This window comes from Punctularia strigosozonata (assembly GCF_000264995.1).
Source record: "Punctularia strigosozonata HHB-11173 SS5 unplaced genomic scaffold PUNSTscaffold_2, whole genome shotgun sequence".
Lineage (NCBI taxonomy): Eukaryota > Fungi > Basidiomycota > Agaricomycetes > Corticiales > Punctulariaceae > Punctularia > Punctularia strigosozonata.
Window position 1 is genome coordinate 2,111,027 of NW_006767434.1, and position 16,495 is coordinate 2,127,521.

At 55.2% G+C, this 16,495-nt stretch overlaps 6 protein-coding genes across 6 annotated transcripts; 3 read left to right on the forward strand and 3 right to left on the reverse strand.

The window, feature by feature from the left end:
* Positions 1–10: 10 nt before the first annotated feature.
* PUNSTDRAFT_131040 (uncharacterized protein) lies at positions 11–820 on the forward strand (the record flags this gene model as incomplete). Its single annotated transcript, XM_007380309.1, has 2 exons — positions 11–673; positions 722–820. 2 exons carry the CDS (start codon positions 11–13, stop codon positions 818–820), a joined length of 762 nt encoding a protein of 253 aa, XP_007380371.1.
* A 71-nt stretch (positions 821–891) lies between these two features.
* On the reverse strand, positions 892–3,854 carry PUNSTDRAFT_111207 (actin-like protein ARP6; the record flags this gene model as incomplete). The annotated part of the gene is made up of 11 exons (XM_007380310.1): positions 892–959; positions 1,044–1,195; positions 1,604–1,666; positions 1,937–2,072; positions 2,234–2,466; positions 2,833–2,988; positions 3,085–3,232; positions 3,298–3,421; positions 3,482–3,550; positions 3,606–3,720; positions 3,772–3,854. The coding sequence occupies 11 exons, from the start codon at positions 3,852–3,854 to the stop codon at positions 892–894; spliced, it is 1,347 nt and encodes a 448-aa protein (XP_007380372.1).
* A 160-nt stretch (positions 3,855–4,014) lies between these two features.
* Positions 4,015–7,981, reverse strand: PUNSTDRAFT_50034 (uncharacterized protein). Its single transcript, XM_007380311.1, has 4 exons — positions 5,505–7,981; positions 4,473–5,455; positions 4,290–4,422; positions 4,015–4,220 (listed from the first exon to the last, which is right to left on the reverse strand). Exon 1 carries the CDS (start codon positions 7,738–7,740, stop codon positions 5,548–5,550), a length of 2,193 nt encoding a protein of 730 aa, XP_007380373.1. The 5' UTR covers positions 7,741–7,981; the 3' UTR covers positions 4,015–4,220; positions 4,290–4,422; positions 4,473–5,455; positions 5,505–5,547.
* Positions 7,982–8,179: 198 nt separating this feature from the next.
* On the reverse strand, positions 8,180–10,194 carry PUNSTDRAFT_131044 (putative pectin lyase D; the record flags this gene model as incomplete). Its single annotated transcript, XM_007380312.1, has 16 exons — positions 8,180–8,223; positions 8,279–8,290; positions 8,354–8,386; positions 8,449–8,608; positions 8,661–8,673; positions 8,741–8,756; positions 8,818–8,883; positions 8,938–8,979; positions 9,032–9,071; positions 9,132–9,160; positions 9,217–9,246; positions 9,308–9,436; positions 9,486–9,541; positions 9,594–9,665; positions 9,719–9,926; positions 9,978–10,194. The coding sequence occupies 16 exons, from the start codon at positions 10,192–10,194 to the stop codon at positions 8,180–8,182; spliced, it is 1,167 nt and encodes a 388-aa protein (XP_007380374.1).
* A 411-nt stretch (positions 10,195–10,605) lies between these two features.
* On the forward strand, positions 10,606–13,276 carry PUNSTDRAFT_141403 (PSS-domain-containing protein; the record flags this gene model as incomplete). The annotated part of the gene is made up of 14 exons (XM_007380313.1): positions 10,606–10,620; positions 11,046–11,151; positions 11,216–11,223; positions 11,283–11,347; positions 11,397–11,507; positions 11,559–11,820; positions 11,874–11,957; positions 12,010–12,075; positions 12,141–12,155; positions 12,202–12,279; positions 12,361–12,552; positions 12,606–12,718; positions 12,790–12,961; positions 13,026–13,276. 14 exons carry the CDS (start codon positions 10,606–10,608, stop codon positions 13,101–13,103), a joined length of 1,365 nt encoding a protein of 454 aa, XP_007380375.1. The 3' UTR covers positions 13,104–13,276.
* Positions 13,277–14,050: 774 nt separating this feature from the next.
* On the forward strand, positions 14,051–15,019 carry PUNSTDRAFT_50036 (uncharacterized protein; the record flags this gene model as incomplete). The annotated part of the gene is made up of 4 exons (XM_007380314.1): positions 14,051–14,274; positions 14,334–14,485; positions 14,538–14,736; positions 14,788–15,019. Coding segments are annotated over 2 exons (229 nt in total), but the record flags the coding sequence as incomplete, so codon positions are not given.
* Positions 15,020–16,495: the final 1,476 nt, after the last annotated feature.

A 16,495-nucleotide genomic window follows, 5' to 3' on the forward strand; every position in this document is an offset into this window, starting at 1 on the left:
CTCATACGGAATGTCTCCCTCGCCCCTCAACCTTCATCTGACTACAACTTCGAACGCACCTGACGCTCAGCTGAGCCCTAGGTGCTTTACTGCCGATCGCATGTCCTTCGCAACGCCAATCAGCTCATCGTCCGGGCATGGCGATGCAAACGCACCCGAACGCTCCTTTGTGGACGCCGCAAGTACCCTCGTCGGCTCCTATATCGCCTTTGCACTCGACGTCGATCGTATTGCCGCGCAGTACAGTCAATCGGACCCCGAACTGCTCGCCATAGACGAGTTCCGGACCGCAACCGCACGAGGACGTTACGTCGGCCTTGTAATCCGAGAGAAGCAGACATCATCTCTGGAGATTGACGAAAAGTCCTGCCTAGCGATATACGTTCTCCCCGTGAGCCAGGGTGCACCAGGAGCAAACGTTGGATGGATGCCGATTGAGCCAACTGGGTTGATTACACCGCACGCAGGGCAAGAGGCGCTTGAACCACAGGTCATGTTTCCCTGGGCCGGATGCACCCAGCTGCTGACAGGAGGCGTGTGGCTAAGCGTCGAAGAAAGGCGTCCGTCTTCCCTCCACTTCAACTTGAATGTGGATGACTGGCTGCGTGTAGACGACGGACTCGGTACCTTATCGGGTTACCAAGGGCACCCAGCAGAAGCCATCCCGGTAGAGGTGAGAGTTCGCTAACTCCGGGAGGCCGCAAAATTGACTCGGAAGTAGGCTTGGGGCGACATCAGATGTGGAAACCCCAGTTTGACCTTAAATCAATTTGAACAAGAGGTGGAGGAGCTCCGCGCACGTATCTTTATCATAGATTGAGCAGCTTATGATTCTGTAGTCGATAACTTGCATGACTGAATACGGGTTACATACTGCAGTTTTTTTTGTGATCACTTTGCGCCTCCTCTCCGACGGCCACCACGACTAGCCTTCCTCTTGAGTGCCCGGCCCGCAAGATCTGACGGGGGGCTTTCGTCCCTCAACCTTGCTTTACCCTTTCCTGCCCTCACCTTACCCGCCTCCCGTTCGTCCCAGTTCTTACGCCAATCCCAGCGCTGGAATTTTCTCCGACACGCGCTGCTCCCGCCTTCGGCATACTCCGCGCGTGTTACAGCTATCGCGTTGCCAGCCTGTCCAAAGACGCCAGGCGAACTTGCGAGCGCGCGTCCGGCATGGAACGCCTCTGTGATGGGGCTAAAAATACGTCGCGTGAGCGATATCCATGTCCGGCTCTCCAAAACGACGGGGGACGCTAGTGGCGCAACGAAGGTTCGACAGCGAAGGGCGTGAAAGGGAACAACGGCCGAAATGAATGAGATCCGTCTCCCGCGATGATCGAGCACCGACGGGAAGGAAATAGAATGCCGCGCCGAGAAAGCCAAGATTAGGAGACATTGCGCAAAAGGGCCCGAGCGCGGACCGAGCGCTGGGCACTCACTGCCAGGGAAGGGGGTGGATATAGCTCCAGACAAGGGGGCGCGCGCACACGAGGTTTGCATGTCCACAATGACAGACATGCGTTGGGAGGAAAAGGGGAGGAGGATGAAGCCGAGCCAATGGGAGATGAACTCTAAAGGTTCGAGGATCCAGATATGGACTGACCGTTCGCAGGTGTGAACCATCACCTCGCACTCGGGAGGGGCGAGAGCCCTGAGCTCCCTAGTCCTAGATGTGGAAAACTCCGTGAGCTAACGTATCGTGACTGGAAAGGAAAATAGCGAGATTGGGGAAAAACTTCGGGACGAAGGCGAACGTTCGGGATATGAAGGAAACCCATGCTACAGCGGAACCAGTTGATGCAACAGTGTCAGGAGAAGAATGCTAAGTATGACATGGCTGAAGGGCCAGGGGTGAGAGGTGGTGACGGCAGCAGCGGGTGATGGCAAATGCGGAAAGAGCTTGAAACAATCAAAGCGCGACATAAACAAAACGTACAGCCTTTGCTGCAGGCCGGGGAAGAGCGTGCTTCCACCGACGAGACCAACATTCGCCCAAAACATCCCGCGCACGTCCTCGGGCAGAAGCGAGATTGACCGAGCGATGGCGCGGGGCAAACCGAGTTGGTCGAGGCCTGTCAAAGTAGTCCCGTCAGTCGATCCGCCACGGGCTCCACATGCAAGCGAAGATCGATGGAGGAGAGGACAGCGGTAACATGATTTAAGCGCGAAACTTCGACGAGCGCGTGCATCACAGGCGAGGCAAGAAGTGCGCGGCGATGTTTTGTTAACGCACCGACATCGTCGGGTCGGAAAAGGAGTTCCGGAACGGCGAAGCGTTCGTTTCCCATGAGGAGAAGTTGCTCTCGGTTCCTTTGGTGATCCCTTCCCTTCATCGCGTCACCGAGGTCGTCATCCTTGGGTCGGTCTTGAGTTGGACCTTCGCGGATACGCCCATGACGAGTGACTGCGGAGCTAAAGTCTGGGAGGATATATTCTTGCAATATAGGGTTTTTCTTCGGATCTACCCTGCGGTAGTCCAAAGCTGTCAGAATGAGTCGCAGCAGGCAAGGAAACAAGAGGCTAGGGCCAAAGCCAGTACGGCTACGTGAACACCCGAGTATGCGAACATAATGCGAAGAAACATCCATTTTTGTGGTGTTCTCAAAATAGAATATAAGGGATTCAGAAAGCAGGGACTCCAGATCGGGTGCAGATCGATGAATGAACATATTGAACGGAAATATAGGTGGTGTTTATGGCACTGGCGGAGGTAAAGCGGGGGCGCTGACAACGAGATTCATGCGCTCCAGATTCACCGCCCAAAAAAACGCAGGGAAAACGGGAAGAATCTGGAAGGAACTGCGCCGAATAGACAGACAAACGACGACTTACCGACAAGTCTCGAGGTCACGATGATAATCGTCGGAAACGTAACAACATGCCTCTTTTATTTCGTTCACGATCCATGTCTCGTCCATCATGTTCCACTGCCTGAAGGAGACGAGCTCTTTGAGATGGTTCGTGAGGAGTTTGCCGCCCACGTCTATTCTGTGCAATGCAATCCGTATAGTCAGCATATGGTAATCGGGGAGGTTGGAACATGTGCCGGCGTGAGAGGATGCGCACGCCAAAGTAGCGACGCACCTCTGAACGGCATTCCAAACCACAGATCCATTCATGAGCGGTACGACGTGCGTGAAGCTGAAGCCCGCGTCCACGATTATCATACACTCCGGGGCGTGCGGGTATTCCGGACTCTTGAACATCGTGCCGTAGGGTATCAGTGACGCGGCTAAGCGTGACGGTATACGGCATGAATACTCTGTATCGCTGGCCTTAGAAGAGCGTAATACGCACGCGAACACCGCATATACGATTCAAACTCGTATTCCTCGAATATCATCTGATCGTATACGTCCTGGATGTTCGGTAGGTTGAAGTAAGGCTCGGTTACGAGGATCGAATGAGCGCTCGTGTCTACCTGTCCTTGCGTAGGTCAGCAATGTAGTCAGGGAGCCGTAGGTAAGGCCAGAGAGCATACGTTCAGCAGTCCGGGAGAAAAGATGCCATCCCATATCGCCTTCTGCGCGTCCCAGTCCGTCAGCAAGCCCTGGGTATGCCAGTCAGCACCTACATCGGCCGCTCTGGACAGAGTGTCCACACACTTTCTGAAACGGGATGCGATAGTTCAAGCTCGCAAAATTCGTGCACCGTTCTATTTCATGGCCGAAGTAGGTCTCCTTATCGCCTTTGGAACGGATGATTGCATTCGGTATTATTCTGGGCGCGCGATAAGATCAGAGTGTACTGTAATTGCGCCTGAGCCCTTACTTTGGAGCCTCCGTTTCGTCTGCGAACCCAACCTTGAGCGTCGAGGCACCGTTGTCGAGGACGATAGTGCGAGATTGAGACATGCACGTATACGCAACGACGATGCGGAAAGACCGGTCCGAAACTCGATATACCCACGCTCACTCTCGACCTGCACACCGAGGCGGATAGATAATACGTTAATAGTAGGATTAACCTTAAGCATTGTACGTGTACAACGGTAAACTATCACCGGGAATAATGCGATCGAAGACTCATCCGATCCACCTCCATATATATATCCTGAAATCAAAAAACGCATATTATGTGCACCACGTCGGCAATGAGGGTGTAGCGTTCCAGGGGATGAGTGAGGTGAGATAGAAGTCATTCATCGAATGAATATGCTCGCCACGAGGTTGAGAGCAGCTTGTACGCGGGGATCAGTAGCCATAGCCGCGGCTGCCGCCCTAAGAAAATAACGTCAGTCGCGAGCTGACATTGTGCTAGATGCGGTACATGGTGGACTGGACACATACAGAAGCAAGCTGCCGCAGAGGAGAACACGGACCTGCCGGGATTTCTCGTTCTCTCGCCTCTGTCGCGCGGCAGCGATGATCGCGTCCATCTGAGCCTCGTGCTGCGAGTCCGATATCCACCCTGACCAATCTCCTGCGACGTCCCGGTAAGCGCGGAAACGGACCATGTGAATGAGTTCCAACCTTGGATGCGAGGCATCAGAGAAGGCATAGCCGCTGGTGCGGACGGCGTGGGGTAGCCAAAATCATGTGCATGGCTGCTTGAAGAGTGGGTAGGTGTGGACGACGATCGCGTGGAAGTGGTCGGCGTCGGCAATGGCGAGCTGGTCCAATATGTCGCGCGAGTTGTGTTTGATGTTGTGGTGGTCGTGGGTTCGTGTGAACGCCCCGTGTCGGCAATGACTATGATATAGGGGTTCAACATCGGGGTGGTGTATGGGGGAACGGTAGGTGAGACGGCGCAGACCTTTATCCTCCGGCTGATCTTTGTTCTGCGATCCGCTCGGTGACATGGTGGTGAGCATCCCCAGAGAGGACGGATGAACTGGGGGCTCGCTTGGGATACTCCGAGAGTGCACAAGCACGCGAGAGAGTCAAGTGGGGGCGCGTCACCGGTGGAGGCGGTATGACGATCTCTGCGGAGCTTCTAAGGGCCATGAACGAGAGGGAGACAGCCGCCTCTGAGCCTGCCTGGGGCTTGCACGTCCATCATTACCGACGCTGACGAGAAAATGACCACGGGCGGGCCAAACAAAAACCGGTCCTCGACCACCGATGACCCACATCAGCGTCGTCTGCGCAAGTGAGGCGGACGGCTTCCACGACCGAGCCGGACATGCCACATATCGAGACCGACGTGCACGACGATGGGATGCTTGGTTCTGCTAAGGTCGACGATATGAGGTGCCAGGATGCGGAGGGATGCGGTGCAGGATCGCGCTGGCGGATTGGGCCTGAGCCTGCTCCTTTCCTGGCTACGTTCGTCCACGTAACGCATGTACTTCCGTACAACTACACATTTGGGTACAAGACACGCGACTTTGCGATTGTTCGAACCGAGACTGCGACCATGGTCTATACAATTAAGAAGGGACCACGCCCGAACCAGAAAAATTAGCATGACGCAAACGAGGAGAGCGAGACGACTGAAGAGGATAAAATAACGACTGTGAATTCGTCAGCATCAACATGTCGGACATCTATACGAGCACTAACCGACGAGGCACACCCCGGAGCAACCACTGCGGCGCGCACCCGCTCACGCGAGCGCCTTCACGCCTTCGTCCCACTCGGCTCGACTGACCACTCCAATCGCCCTACACGCGGGACAGCAAACGTCCACATCTCCATCGGCGCCCTGCGCATCGTCCTTCCGCTCTCCATCCCATCCCGCCACCCTTTCAGCCGTAACCAAGCACGCCGGGTGGAACTTGTGTCCACACCCGCCTGTCGTCCCACCGTCCGCAGACCTCACCACGATCTCTTTCAAGATCGGGCCCGTCTGCACAGGGTACGGATCCTCGTCCGACGGGCCGACGCCGCATGTAGGGTCCGAGCACCGCAGGCCAAGCTCGCGCTCGCGCTTTTCTACACGCTGACGCACGGTCAACCCGGGTGCGGGCGGCAATGTCCACTCCTTCGGCTCCCTCCGTGGGCCCTGTGCATGATGGCGCGAGAACGGGCCGGTCCCGAACGTGAACGGCATCCTGGGCAGCGGACCCGGAGCCCGACCTTCACCAGCGCCTGCGTTCGCTGGGCCATCGCCTTGTCTCGGAGCATGCAGGTTGGGAGCCCCTATTCGCTCGAAGAATTCCTGTATGAGCCGGATGGTGGCCTGCGCCGCAACTCCGCCCATCAGTTCGGGAGGAGGCCCGCCAGGCGCGCCCTCTTGCCCGGGTACCGGTAGCTCAAAGATCAAATCAATGTTGATGGTAGGGGGGCCGCCGGGACCGGCGCCGTCTGGGGGTACATTGGCATGGGCGTGGTGGAAGTGGCGGAAGGGCGCAGGTCGCGGAGGCAATAGAGGTTCATGGATACCGGGCTGCTGCTGTGGTTGTGTGTGTGGTCCTCGTTGAGCTTCAGCCGCCCGTGGCGTCTGACCCTGCGGGACGGCTTGCGGAGAGGAAGGTCGGGAACTGGGTAGGGGTATATCGGTTGGCTGTGGTTGAGGAGAGGGAGGCAGAGGGACTTGTGTTGCAGTGCTGAAGTCGGGCAATGGTGTCGGCTCCCTGACAAGTACTTGCCGTTGGGAAGTTGTGCCTGTAGGCGTGGGACCTGTCCGAAATGGTCGTGATCGCGGTTGTGGAGGACGATAGGTAAGATTTTCGGGGTCAATGTTAAATCGGCATGTTGGGCAGGTGGTCTGGCGCGGCCGCGAGAACCAAGGGATGAGGCAAGAGGCATGGAAAACATGAGCGCAAGGAAGAGAGACGATCTTGGGGTACTCTTTCTCGTTTGCCTTCTCCGCCTTGGAAGAAGAGGACGGGGAGGGCCCTGCGGCATCTGCGGGCTGATCTTGAGCCTGAGCGTCAAAACCCCCGCCCTCAGGTTCCAGAAGGCTATCCCAGCAGATAGCACAGCCCGGAGCCTCGTCTTGCGAGTTCTCGTGAGAATGTTCGACGCTGAGATGCTCCATGCGTTTCACAAGGCCGACCGGGACAACCTCTAGACCGTCCACGAGCCTCTTCGCGCGCTCGGGATCCTCTTTGTTGTAGTCCTCGAACATGCTGATGAGCGTTGCGGGATCAAAGTCCAACCCGCTAAACAGGTCAGCAAAGTTGGGGAAAGGAGGCGCGCCGCCTTCAGGCGGAGCAGGTCCTTCGGAATTTGTGCCTGGCGTGTTCTGGCCTTGTCCTTGGAAGAACCCAGGCGGCGGGCGGAATGGCTGGCGGGCATTTGGCGGGCCACCAAGAGGAACGACCCAAACACCCGTCACGGGGTCGATGGTGATGGCGACACCGTTGGCGGGTGGACCAGTGGGACGGTCACCCGCAGCTGGCGGCGGGAGCGGATGGAAGTGGGTGCGAGGAGGTACATGTTGCGATGTATGGGATGGGGCGGCGGACTCTGTCTGCTCCTCCTCAACCTCCACTCGGGGCCGGCGAGAGGGTCGCTGAGGGCTCGCCTCGTCGTCCTCTTCGGATCTTGGTCGTCGTTCACCTGCTCTGCGGGTTATGGGTTCCAGCGGAGGCATGTCATCATTGTCCTCGCCAACTAGGTCGCTCCCATCATCGCCCAAGCGTGGTTGAAGCATATCTTCCATATCGACATCCGACTGGTCGGAATCTTCGCCATCGGTGCTGTCCGAGATTGTGTGCAGGCTGGGCATCGAGTCATTATTGGGATCGCGGCGCGCTTGTTGTGGCGCTACGTGCGCTGGCAACGATGCATCCTGTGGCACCGCCGAGGAGGTACGAGGCGGTGGCATGACGGTGTCGTCCGAGTCCGACATATGCGACTGTGATGTATCGGGGGTACCTGGAAGTGGCGTCTCTGCAACAACTGAGCGTCCACGACTCGTGCTGTTCGGCTGGCTGTTGCCTCCGAACAGACTCCGCAGGATCTGGGATACGGAAGGGTTCGGGAATCGATTCGTGTTCAAACCGCTGCGAAACAAGCTAAAGGACTGATGGCGCCGATTATTGCCATCCATAGGACCGGCGGACGCTGGCGATCGTCGTTCGTGGTGGTGGGTATCGTTCAAGAGGGAGCTGCTGAACAATCGCGCCCGACACCGAAAGAGGATCTGAAGTGCTGTGACGTCACGTGGCTCACGCGCACCAGAACATTCCTGGACAATCTCGGACAATGCAATACGTTCCATAACAACAGCACCCAAGCACAAAACAGGGACAGGTGTATTATATTGCCAGATGCGCCTCCTTCCTTCATCAATTGACGATGCCAACACCCGCGGAAGCCTGAACGTATGCGGCTGCATATGCGACCAGTAAGCAATAAGGTGAAGGGCCTGGGCAACGGAAACATACCAGCGGCAGCAGCTAGAAATTATGATTCAGCGTATGAATGATGAAATCAAGATCACGAATATATAACCTACTTACCAGTCAGCGGCGCATAACTCGTCACAGCTGTTTCTGGAGGAAAAAACAAACGACATGTATTCCTGCATCACAACGTGAACTAGCCTGCAACGTACGGGATGCAAGCGCGCTGAGCACGGCGTTGTTGAGACGTGAAACCGATCCAGAGTTGAGGAGCGTATTGACTTGGCAAGTACGCCCAAGCGAGCTCTGGCATGTGCTCGCGTCGCTTGAAGTTTGCATGAAATACTCGCTGCCCGTTCCACCGGTGAGCGACTTAATAGGAAGCACCATGAGCGGATATTGGTATGAGTTGGCGGAAACCTACTGGGGTGGTCACTCTGTCACGACGAAGCGCAATGGTTACATTAATTCGCGGAGGAAGGGGTTGTCAACTTCAAAGCTTACCCCTTGAAGTAATTGCCTGCATGATGAAATGTACGGATCAGGCATAATTCGGCGCTCGTATACGAGACGAAACCTACCTTCCACTAATGCTATGGCACCAACTTCGGAATCAAGAGCATGTCCATCGAGCGTGTCGTAATAGTCTGTGATTAGGGCGTCAATACACGTAGAGCAATATGACGTAAGACTATGCATACTGTTGACGACATGGACATATTGCGTGTACCCGCTGGTACCACCTTCGCATTGGTTATCAACACAAGGAACAACGTTTGAAGCCGTGAAACGCACCTATGTGGGGACCACGTCCGCTCGTGTAGTAGATATGGTTCTGGAAGAGAACTCAGCCCGATCTCTGAGATGAGTACATACCACGGCTTGTCAAACGAACCTGGTTGAATGTGATCGTGTCCGACGTTCCTACGCCATTCCTGTCAGGAACCCGTCAACCGGATATACGACGGACTCAAGCTCACCGGTAAACAACGCGAGCCAGTAGTGGTATCCTACAGACACGCTGTTTTTAGCCACCAAGACATACGAGCTTCACCGTAGGAAAATCCATACCGTCGCACAAAGCGGAATACGTCGCACGCCCGTCGAAGACGTTGTTACTGATCGTGACGTCTTTTGCCGGGTCGTATCCGGTGACAACCATCTGCCGACCGACGTTTTGTATGTAATTGTGGTCAATCCCTGCAGGTCGATTAAAGGGAGATGCCGGTCCAGCTTCGCAGAAACTTACAGACGTGGGTGGATCCAATAATCGAGATAGCGTCTCCTCCCCAAACAAATTGTGCACTGCGTACAACACATGAGTGCGCATTCCGAACAACGATCTCATACTGCTCACTTGATGTCGGAAATGCGGAGGTTCTGTATGATGACGTTGTCCGCGTTCTTGATCAACAGACCTATTCCCTTGCTAACAGCAAGGCTGAGAGGAACTTCATGAAGTGCGTTGAAGACAGGACGTACATTCCTCCAGCGGACCCCTTGCCTAGAAGGGTCTTCTTGCTCCCGACAGCGAGGGAGTATGTCTGCGATGAGCCGCTGACGTACCACGTGGCCGTGCCCGTCGCAGCACTCGGCTCGTAGTTCTCGCACCAGTCATTCTCGTCGATGGCTACCTGCGGGTTGGGGGAGCAAGTCCAGGGTTTGCAGATCTTGCCGCTTGCCGTGCCGTCTACGCATACAACGGTGAAAAGCGTCCAAATCCCAGCGCGTGACCTCTTACAGTAATCCGTGAAGTCAAACACCTTGTCGAGTACGATGACTCGCTGTGTGCTGTCAGACAGCCACGATATCAGCTGAGCGTTGGATGTCGGGGTCGCCGGCGAGGCAGATCCGCCTCCTACGGTTGCAGAACCAAAGCCGAGCGCAGTGCCGACAGCCAAGGCGCCGGTCACAGAAGAGCATAAAATTGCAAGGCGGATCCAGGTCGCTCGAGCCATGATGCAAGCTTGAGATGCTCCGGAAAGTCAGCCAGACGCAAATTTTCGACTGCAGCGCACGTTGTGCTTTTATGGGCGGAGGATTGCACATTTGCCTCCGATCCTGATCACTAGAGTGTAGTTAGCGGGCCGTCTGGCGCCGCTACCGGGAGAAGTTATCTTCCTTGATCGCTTCACTGTCAGGCGAACAACTTGTAGAATAGCATCCGCCGATGACATGCAGCGTCTGACGACCACCACATAAAGATGGAAGTCCATGAGAGGGTCAAAGGTCACTGCGGGGGCCGCCGTGCGTATTAACGCATTCTGAATTATCTCTCCCGATCAGTAGAAGTTCGAGCGAGAGTGGCAATCTATGAGTTGGAGGTGTATCTCGGAAGATTGTTCGACCCGGTCATCAGCCCTCCACCCATGGTTAACAAGCTGGTAAGCCGGCCTGCCAATGGCACCGTCTGTCGCAAAGAGCTTCCGAAATTGCATACTATAGCCCAATCAACGTCCCAGCGAAGGTCCGAATATCATGGGATTGACCCAGTTGGTTCTATCCTTCCCGAGTTTATTCCTCGTCAGGTGATCCGCAAGGAGAGTCGCGCGTGCCCAGTGCTAGCGAGGATGAAGCCGAGATCAACCATCGCAGAGCAACAGTATGCAAGAACTCTGGTAGACGGACAAAAGCTAGCGCTGGTGCAAACGCAATGATCATGACCGTCGGCGAGTCGAGAACCGCCAGCAGACGCATCGCCACTACACGTGGACATGCCCGCTATGACGCTTTTTCGTTCCGCCAGTATGAACCACGACCACTACTCGCGCAGAGGTATTCTTGCTTGTTCGCTGACAACGATATGCAGTCCGATTCGGACAGTCCCCCAGTAGTTACGCCGGATCAGGAACAGGAGTTGTATCTCTCGCCTTCAGAGACGGAACCGCAGCCAGGGTTGCAGACGCCTGTACGATGTGAGCACATTACGGCGTTCTCGGAACGTAGCTCTGAATAGACTGAAACGACCGTCATCAACAGGGTACGATGTAAGCAGCTTCGGATGCCCAACGGCGTATTGAACGCTCCACTCACCGCGCGCTCCTAGGCTGACCGCCGTGAACCGTACACTCGCATAACACCGTTTCAAGAGAAACACGACACGAGCGTCGAGTGCGTCTTCTGTGTGCCCTCGCGATTAGCTGTCTCTTACATTCTTCAGGTTTTTCTACAAGCCTATCACTTTGACCGTTCTAGGCTTTGGCCTCGCCGCGCTCGCATATGTCGCCATGACCGAAGATGTCTTGGCTGAAGGCCGCGATAAGCGTCGTGTGTGCGTCTATGATAGGATCCAGACTTGTTTATGGACTCATCAGATGCTCAGTGGAGCATATGCCGCAGGTGCTTCCTTTCTACTTTTCTCCATGGTCCAGTTCCGCGACGGTCCCTTCATCCGACCGCACCCCGCATTCTGGCGCATGGTTCTCGGCATCAACGTCCTATACGAGCTTGCGCTAGTGTTTCTTTTATTTCAAGACCTCGATTCGGCGCGACACATGATGACATACATAGATCCATCCCTTGGGAAACCTCTGCCCGAAAAATCATACGGAGAGGACTGCGCGTTTACCTGGACCAACATTTGGGTACGTCCCGCTGCATTCGATCATGACAGAAGCCTCATCGCAATATGTTGCAGAATGCCATCGACATATTCTGTCTGGCGCATTCTCTGGGATGGTTCGGGAAAGCGATGATTCTACGGGATTACTGGTTTTGCTGGGTTTGTGGGCGCACCTTGTGTCTTGGTATGAGTACTGACCCTTTTTGTTCAGATCCTAAGTATAGCCTTCGAGTTTGCCGAGTACAGTTTGCAGCATCAGCTCCCAAATTTCAATGAGGTATTGTTCTTCAGCCGAAGTTCCAGTCACCTTTCGGGTTTGACGATGCATGTAACTATTCGCAGTGTTGGTGGGACCACGTAAGTTTATCGCGGAGCCGTGTTGCATGTGCTCACGAAGTCGCAGTGGATCCTGGACGTCCTGATATGCAACTGGTTCGGTACATGGTTGGGCATGAAAACATGTCAGTTTTTCGAGGTCAAGGTAACACGACGTTCGCAGCGTTGAATATGTGGCGTTTATGTGGCGCCCATATTGAACCTCTGTCTGACAGTATCCTCGCAGCACTATGAATGGCGGGGCCTTCGAGAGACACGCGGTTTCCGCGCGAAGTCTAGGCGCATCATCAAACAGTTCTCCCCTCATGATTGGACTGCCTTCAAATGGGAAGGGACCCACGATTTCCTGCACTATGCGACGGTCGTCATGTTGTTGGGCGTTTTTCTGGCAGCGGAACTCAATCCGTTCTATCTCAAGGTGTGTCAGCGATGATCTGAGTACGGCATCTCATCGACTGACACCTTCGGAAGACGCTGCTTTGGATGGAGCCGGACCACCCGATGGTCATCGGCCGCCTTGCCGGTATATTTCTTGCCGCTTTGCCGGCCACCCGAGAATTATACCAGTATATCAATAACCCTCGGTAGGTCACACTCAACTTCCGTCATGCTTCTTGGCGGGATGATATATCGTGCATCTGTCGCGATTTCATAGGAAAGCGGTGAGAATGGGGCAGCACGTGTGGATGCTGCTCGCGATGGTCATCACCGAGCTGCTTGTTATTATCAAGTGGAGTCAGGGTCAGTTCCCTGAGCCGTTCCCGACCGAGGTAAAATGGGCGTGGGCGGTCGGCGTTTTCCTTCTTAGCTTATATCCGACCCTACGCGTAAGTTTGTGGCCCATGTCTCTATACTCCTCGATACTGATGAAGGCCGGGCCCGATCAACTAGTTCGGCGTTCCGAGTGCACGCCGGTACCTGCGTAGACACGGAAAGCAAGTCAAGACCGCAGCGGAGAAATCGAAGTAGGACCGCAGTTTCCCGTCGACAGCATCGAGCCCCGGCCGTAATTACGCACGTCACGTCTCAGTAGATACAGTTGCACGATCTCGCGTAGGATCTCCCCGCCGCATCTCCCTGCTGTGCCTCAGAGGGCAGGGCTGAGGAACGCTCCGTTGCAAAGGTACGTTAGCGTGTGCTGCTTTGTGCAGGTTCCCCGACATCGGGGCAGCGGGCAGGCGCAGCAAGGAGTCCAATCCAACGACGGCAACGTACGCCCATGGTGCGAGTATGAGTCCGAGGGCGGGTAATTCGAAACACTGTTGAGTTATATTTTCTCGCCATGCCCCCGGTGCGAAGGCCGCATGACCATCACGGCCGCGTTCGTTTCCCCATGACCAAAAAGTCAGAGATTATGGCTTGTTGTGGTAGGCTGATCTCTGTTTGCTATACAGGACGAACGATTACACTGTCATAGTGGACGTCGCTCACTACTAAGCGCTGGATGACGGCGCGGGTCTTTACGTCGGTTTGAATTGAACTTCAGCATACTCCGACGTCACACAAGGAAATGATCAGCTCATATGACCGTATTCGGTCAATGATCAACGTGGAGATGAAAGGTATAAAAAGCCGTCGCATCAGAGGGGTCAAGACAGGCTCAGTCATAACTCTGCAGAACGAAACTCACGCGCGATGGGCTGCATTCGGCCGCTATTGAGATAAACGAGGTCTCATCGCATCGCCGAGCTTCGATCAGCGCGTAGGAAAGTATCCAGCTCTCATAAGAGGCAGGCGCGTATACCCTGGAATAGCTCCTACTGCAACCTCCAATGAGAAATACGTCCGTAATCTCTGCGAAGACAGGGTGCAACGAACCCAAAAGCCAGGCCACCGCTCGACCAGCGCAACGCATGTTGATCTGAATATGTTGCGGCAAGAGCGTGTATGTGCCCATACCGAATAATCCATGCGACAATGTCCCGAGGTCAGTGGCGCGGCAGAGTTGCTTCTGCCGTGTATCTCATGCCAGTAGGCCAAGACATTGCACCGCTCCAGCGCAATGGCGTTCAGAACGCGAACCCCCTCTCGACACATGCTGCGCGAAGAGAGCAATTCAAGTACGCAGTTCGGTGTTCGAAAGAACTGCAGAGATATGTCAGAATGTCAGTTGTCGGAACTGCCCTTCCTTCTACCAGGACTGTACACCATCGAAAGTTCAGTACTTTCAGTTCCACTTACGCTTCAAGCTGGACTTACAGTAGTATAACTTTGTTGTACAGCCTGGAGCATTCCGCGGATTTGTTGCCTTGTCTACCTATTGAAACATGTATAGCGCTTGGAGGAATGATGCATCAGGTGCTCAGAGCCTTTTCCTTGCCGGTAACATGCGCTCTCGCGCTCGTAGGTCACTGTGGTGTCAGCGTTGCATCATGAGGCCATCATCGTTTGAATTCCACACACCAGTCTCCTTGAACCGTCGTGGACCCTATCGCGAAGGCGATGTCAGTTGTTCTGAACGCGGTTACGACCCGTCCGAAGGCCCTCCCACGCGGTGTCGTCCGTATACCTGCGGAACAGCAGTGATGCTGATAACGTTGCTTTGATGAGAATGTACCTAGCGTCTCGGTACCTTGCCCGATCCTGGCAGTCAATCGCAAACCTCAGACAATGGTCAAGGGCGGGTCGTGACATCAAGGTGATGAAGACTCACTATTTTGTTCCCAGAACCAAGCCAGGGGAAGATTCGTGACATTTCACAGGAGCTTGAGCGTTCATGATCCATTGATGCTCGTTCATCCGACCCCTGACCTTTCACAACAACGCCGATCTGGACGCTCGTCTTGCGCGCAAGGTCTGAGCGCGACACCGAACGTCAAGCATGGGCTATACCTAGCGTCCACTACGAGATTGACGAAACATGAGTGCAGATCTGCGGATGCCATCATTGTCTTACGCCTCTTTCCGCATCTATCGGGCGACTATTCGTGTCCATTGCCATTCCTAGGAGCCTTGCATTCAGTATATGGCATATCAGCCCCATCGTGGAATGGTAATAATCGAAACAACGTGGAGTTGCTGCTTCTCCCGTTACTTGCCTTTGTTCCTTTGGGGAAACTATTTTCTCAGATCCTCTTCATGAACGAGAGCGTATGTGTTCGGCCCCAGAGCCTGTCGCTCTCGTAATCGGCCATGGCCAAGTGCCGACTGAAATGAGCGCTTCAAGGTTGTCTAATCCGAGCCATTCGCGAACCTTGTACGGGTCAGGGACGACGTTGGCCAGATCCCTTCCCAAGGCAGTCAAGGCTATATAAAGAGGACATGTGAATCGGGAATGCGTGACCTATCGTACAGAGATGATCAGGATGTACTGACGACACACTTCTGTGCCTCGCGCTTTGCACCTATACGGTGACTTGTGGCATTTGATCATGAGAACCTGGGCCGTAAGGCATGCTCGGAGGAAGAAACATCTTATCGCGAAGGCCCGGCCCGCCTTCGCTTCACCGTTGAGCATCCTCCGGTCTTCTCTTCAGACGACCGGACCATGATTGCCGTAAGCGTGGCCTCAGGCAATTTTGACGGACATACATGCACTGTCTAGACGGCATGCATGAGGACTTCCCGGCCCGGTATGGCAAGCAGACTCCAAGAGATGCAGTATACGACGGCCGACACGGTAAGCTCTGCGCGGATAAGTGACACGCACCCCCCAGCACCACCGTTCGGCGAGATGCGACTGGCACCATGCCGAGACTTGACTTCATCCTCAGCGACGTGCCCGATTCTCCGAGGAACGTCCAGTAGACTGTCGACAGATGTTCTCGGCATGGCACTGGGGGGCCCAGAGGAGAGGGGCGCGCATCGTCACTCTTTCAGACTCCGCGCATGGGAGAAGATCCATTAAACTTTCGCCGCCAACAGCTGGGAGCTTGTTTGCCGAAACGCGACCACATGCTGTTCGTAGGGTTTCGTTGAGAGAGAGAGAGGAAGAAACCAAGTGGTATGCCCCGTATATAGATCGGCAAGGGGACAGGAATCCAAGCCGGTGCGCGCCCTGCAGTCGGAAGCGCTCTGGACCGTTTCCGGCCGAATATGAGAACATCGGGGAGCGTTGGCGCTGGCCCGTACGAATGTGGCGAATCAGAAGGCGGGTAAGGTTGCCTGCCCGCCTCTTCCCATGAACGTTTTCGCGAGAAGCACCTGGCTCGTTCGACGACAGCGTGAGTGCGCCAGGCTCCGGACCGCGAAATGGATAGCAGACCGGTCACGGCGGCTGATCCAGAGCCTAAGCGAGGAAGCGGGGCTCAGGGTCATCGCGTCATTGTCGGAGCTGAGCCCGAAGGGGGAGGGAGAGCAGAAAAAATGGAGGAATGGGGGGGGGGACGGGGTGCGAGCTTCTGGGCGAGCGCGCGCTCGGA

Coding starts and splice junctions, on each gene's coding strand:
- PUNSTDRAFT_50034 (XM_007380311.1), bottom strand. CDS start 7,740: ATGTCGGACTCGGACGACACCGTCATGCCACCGCCTCGTACCTCCTCG.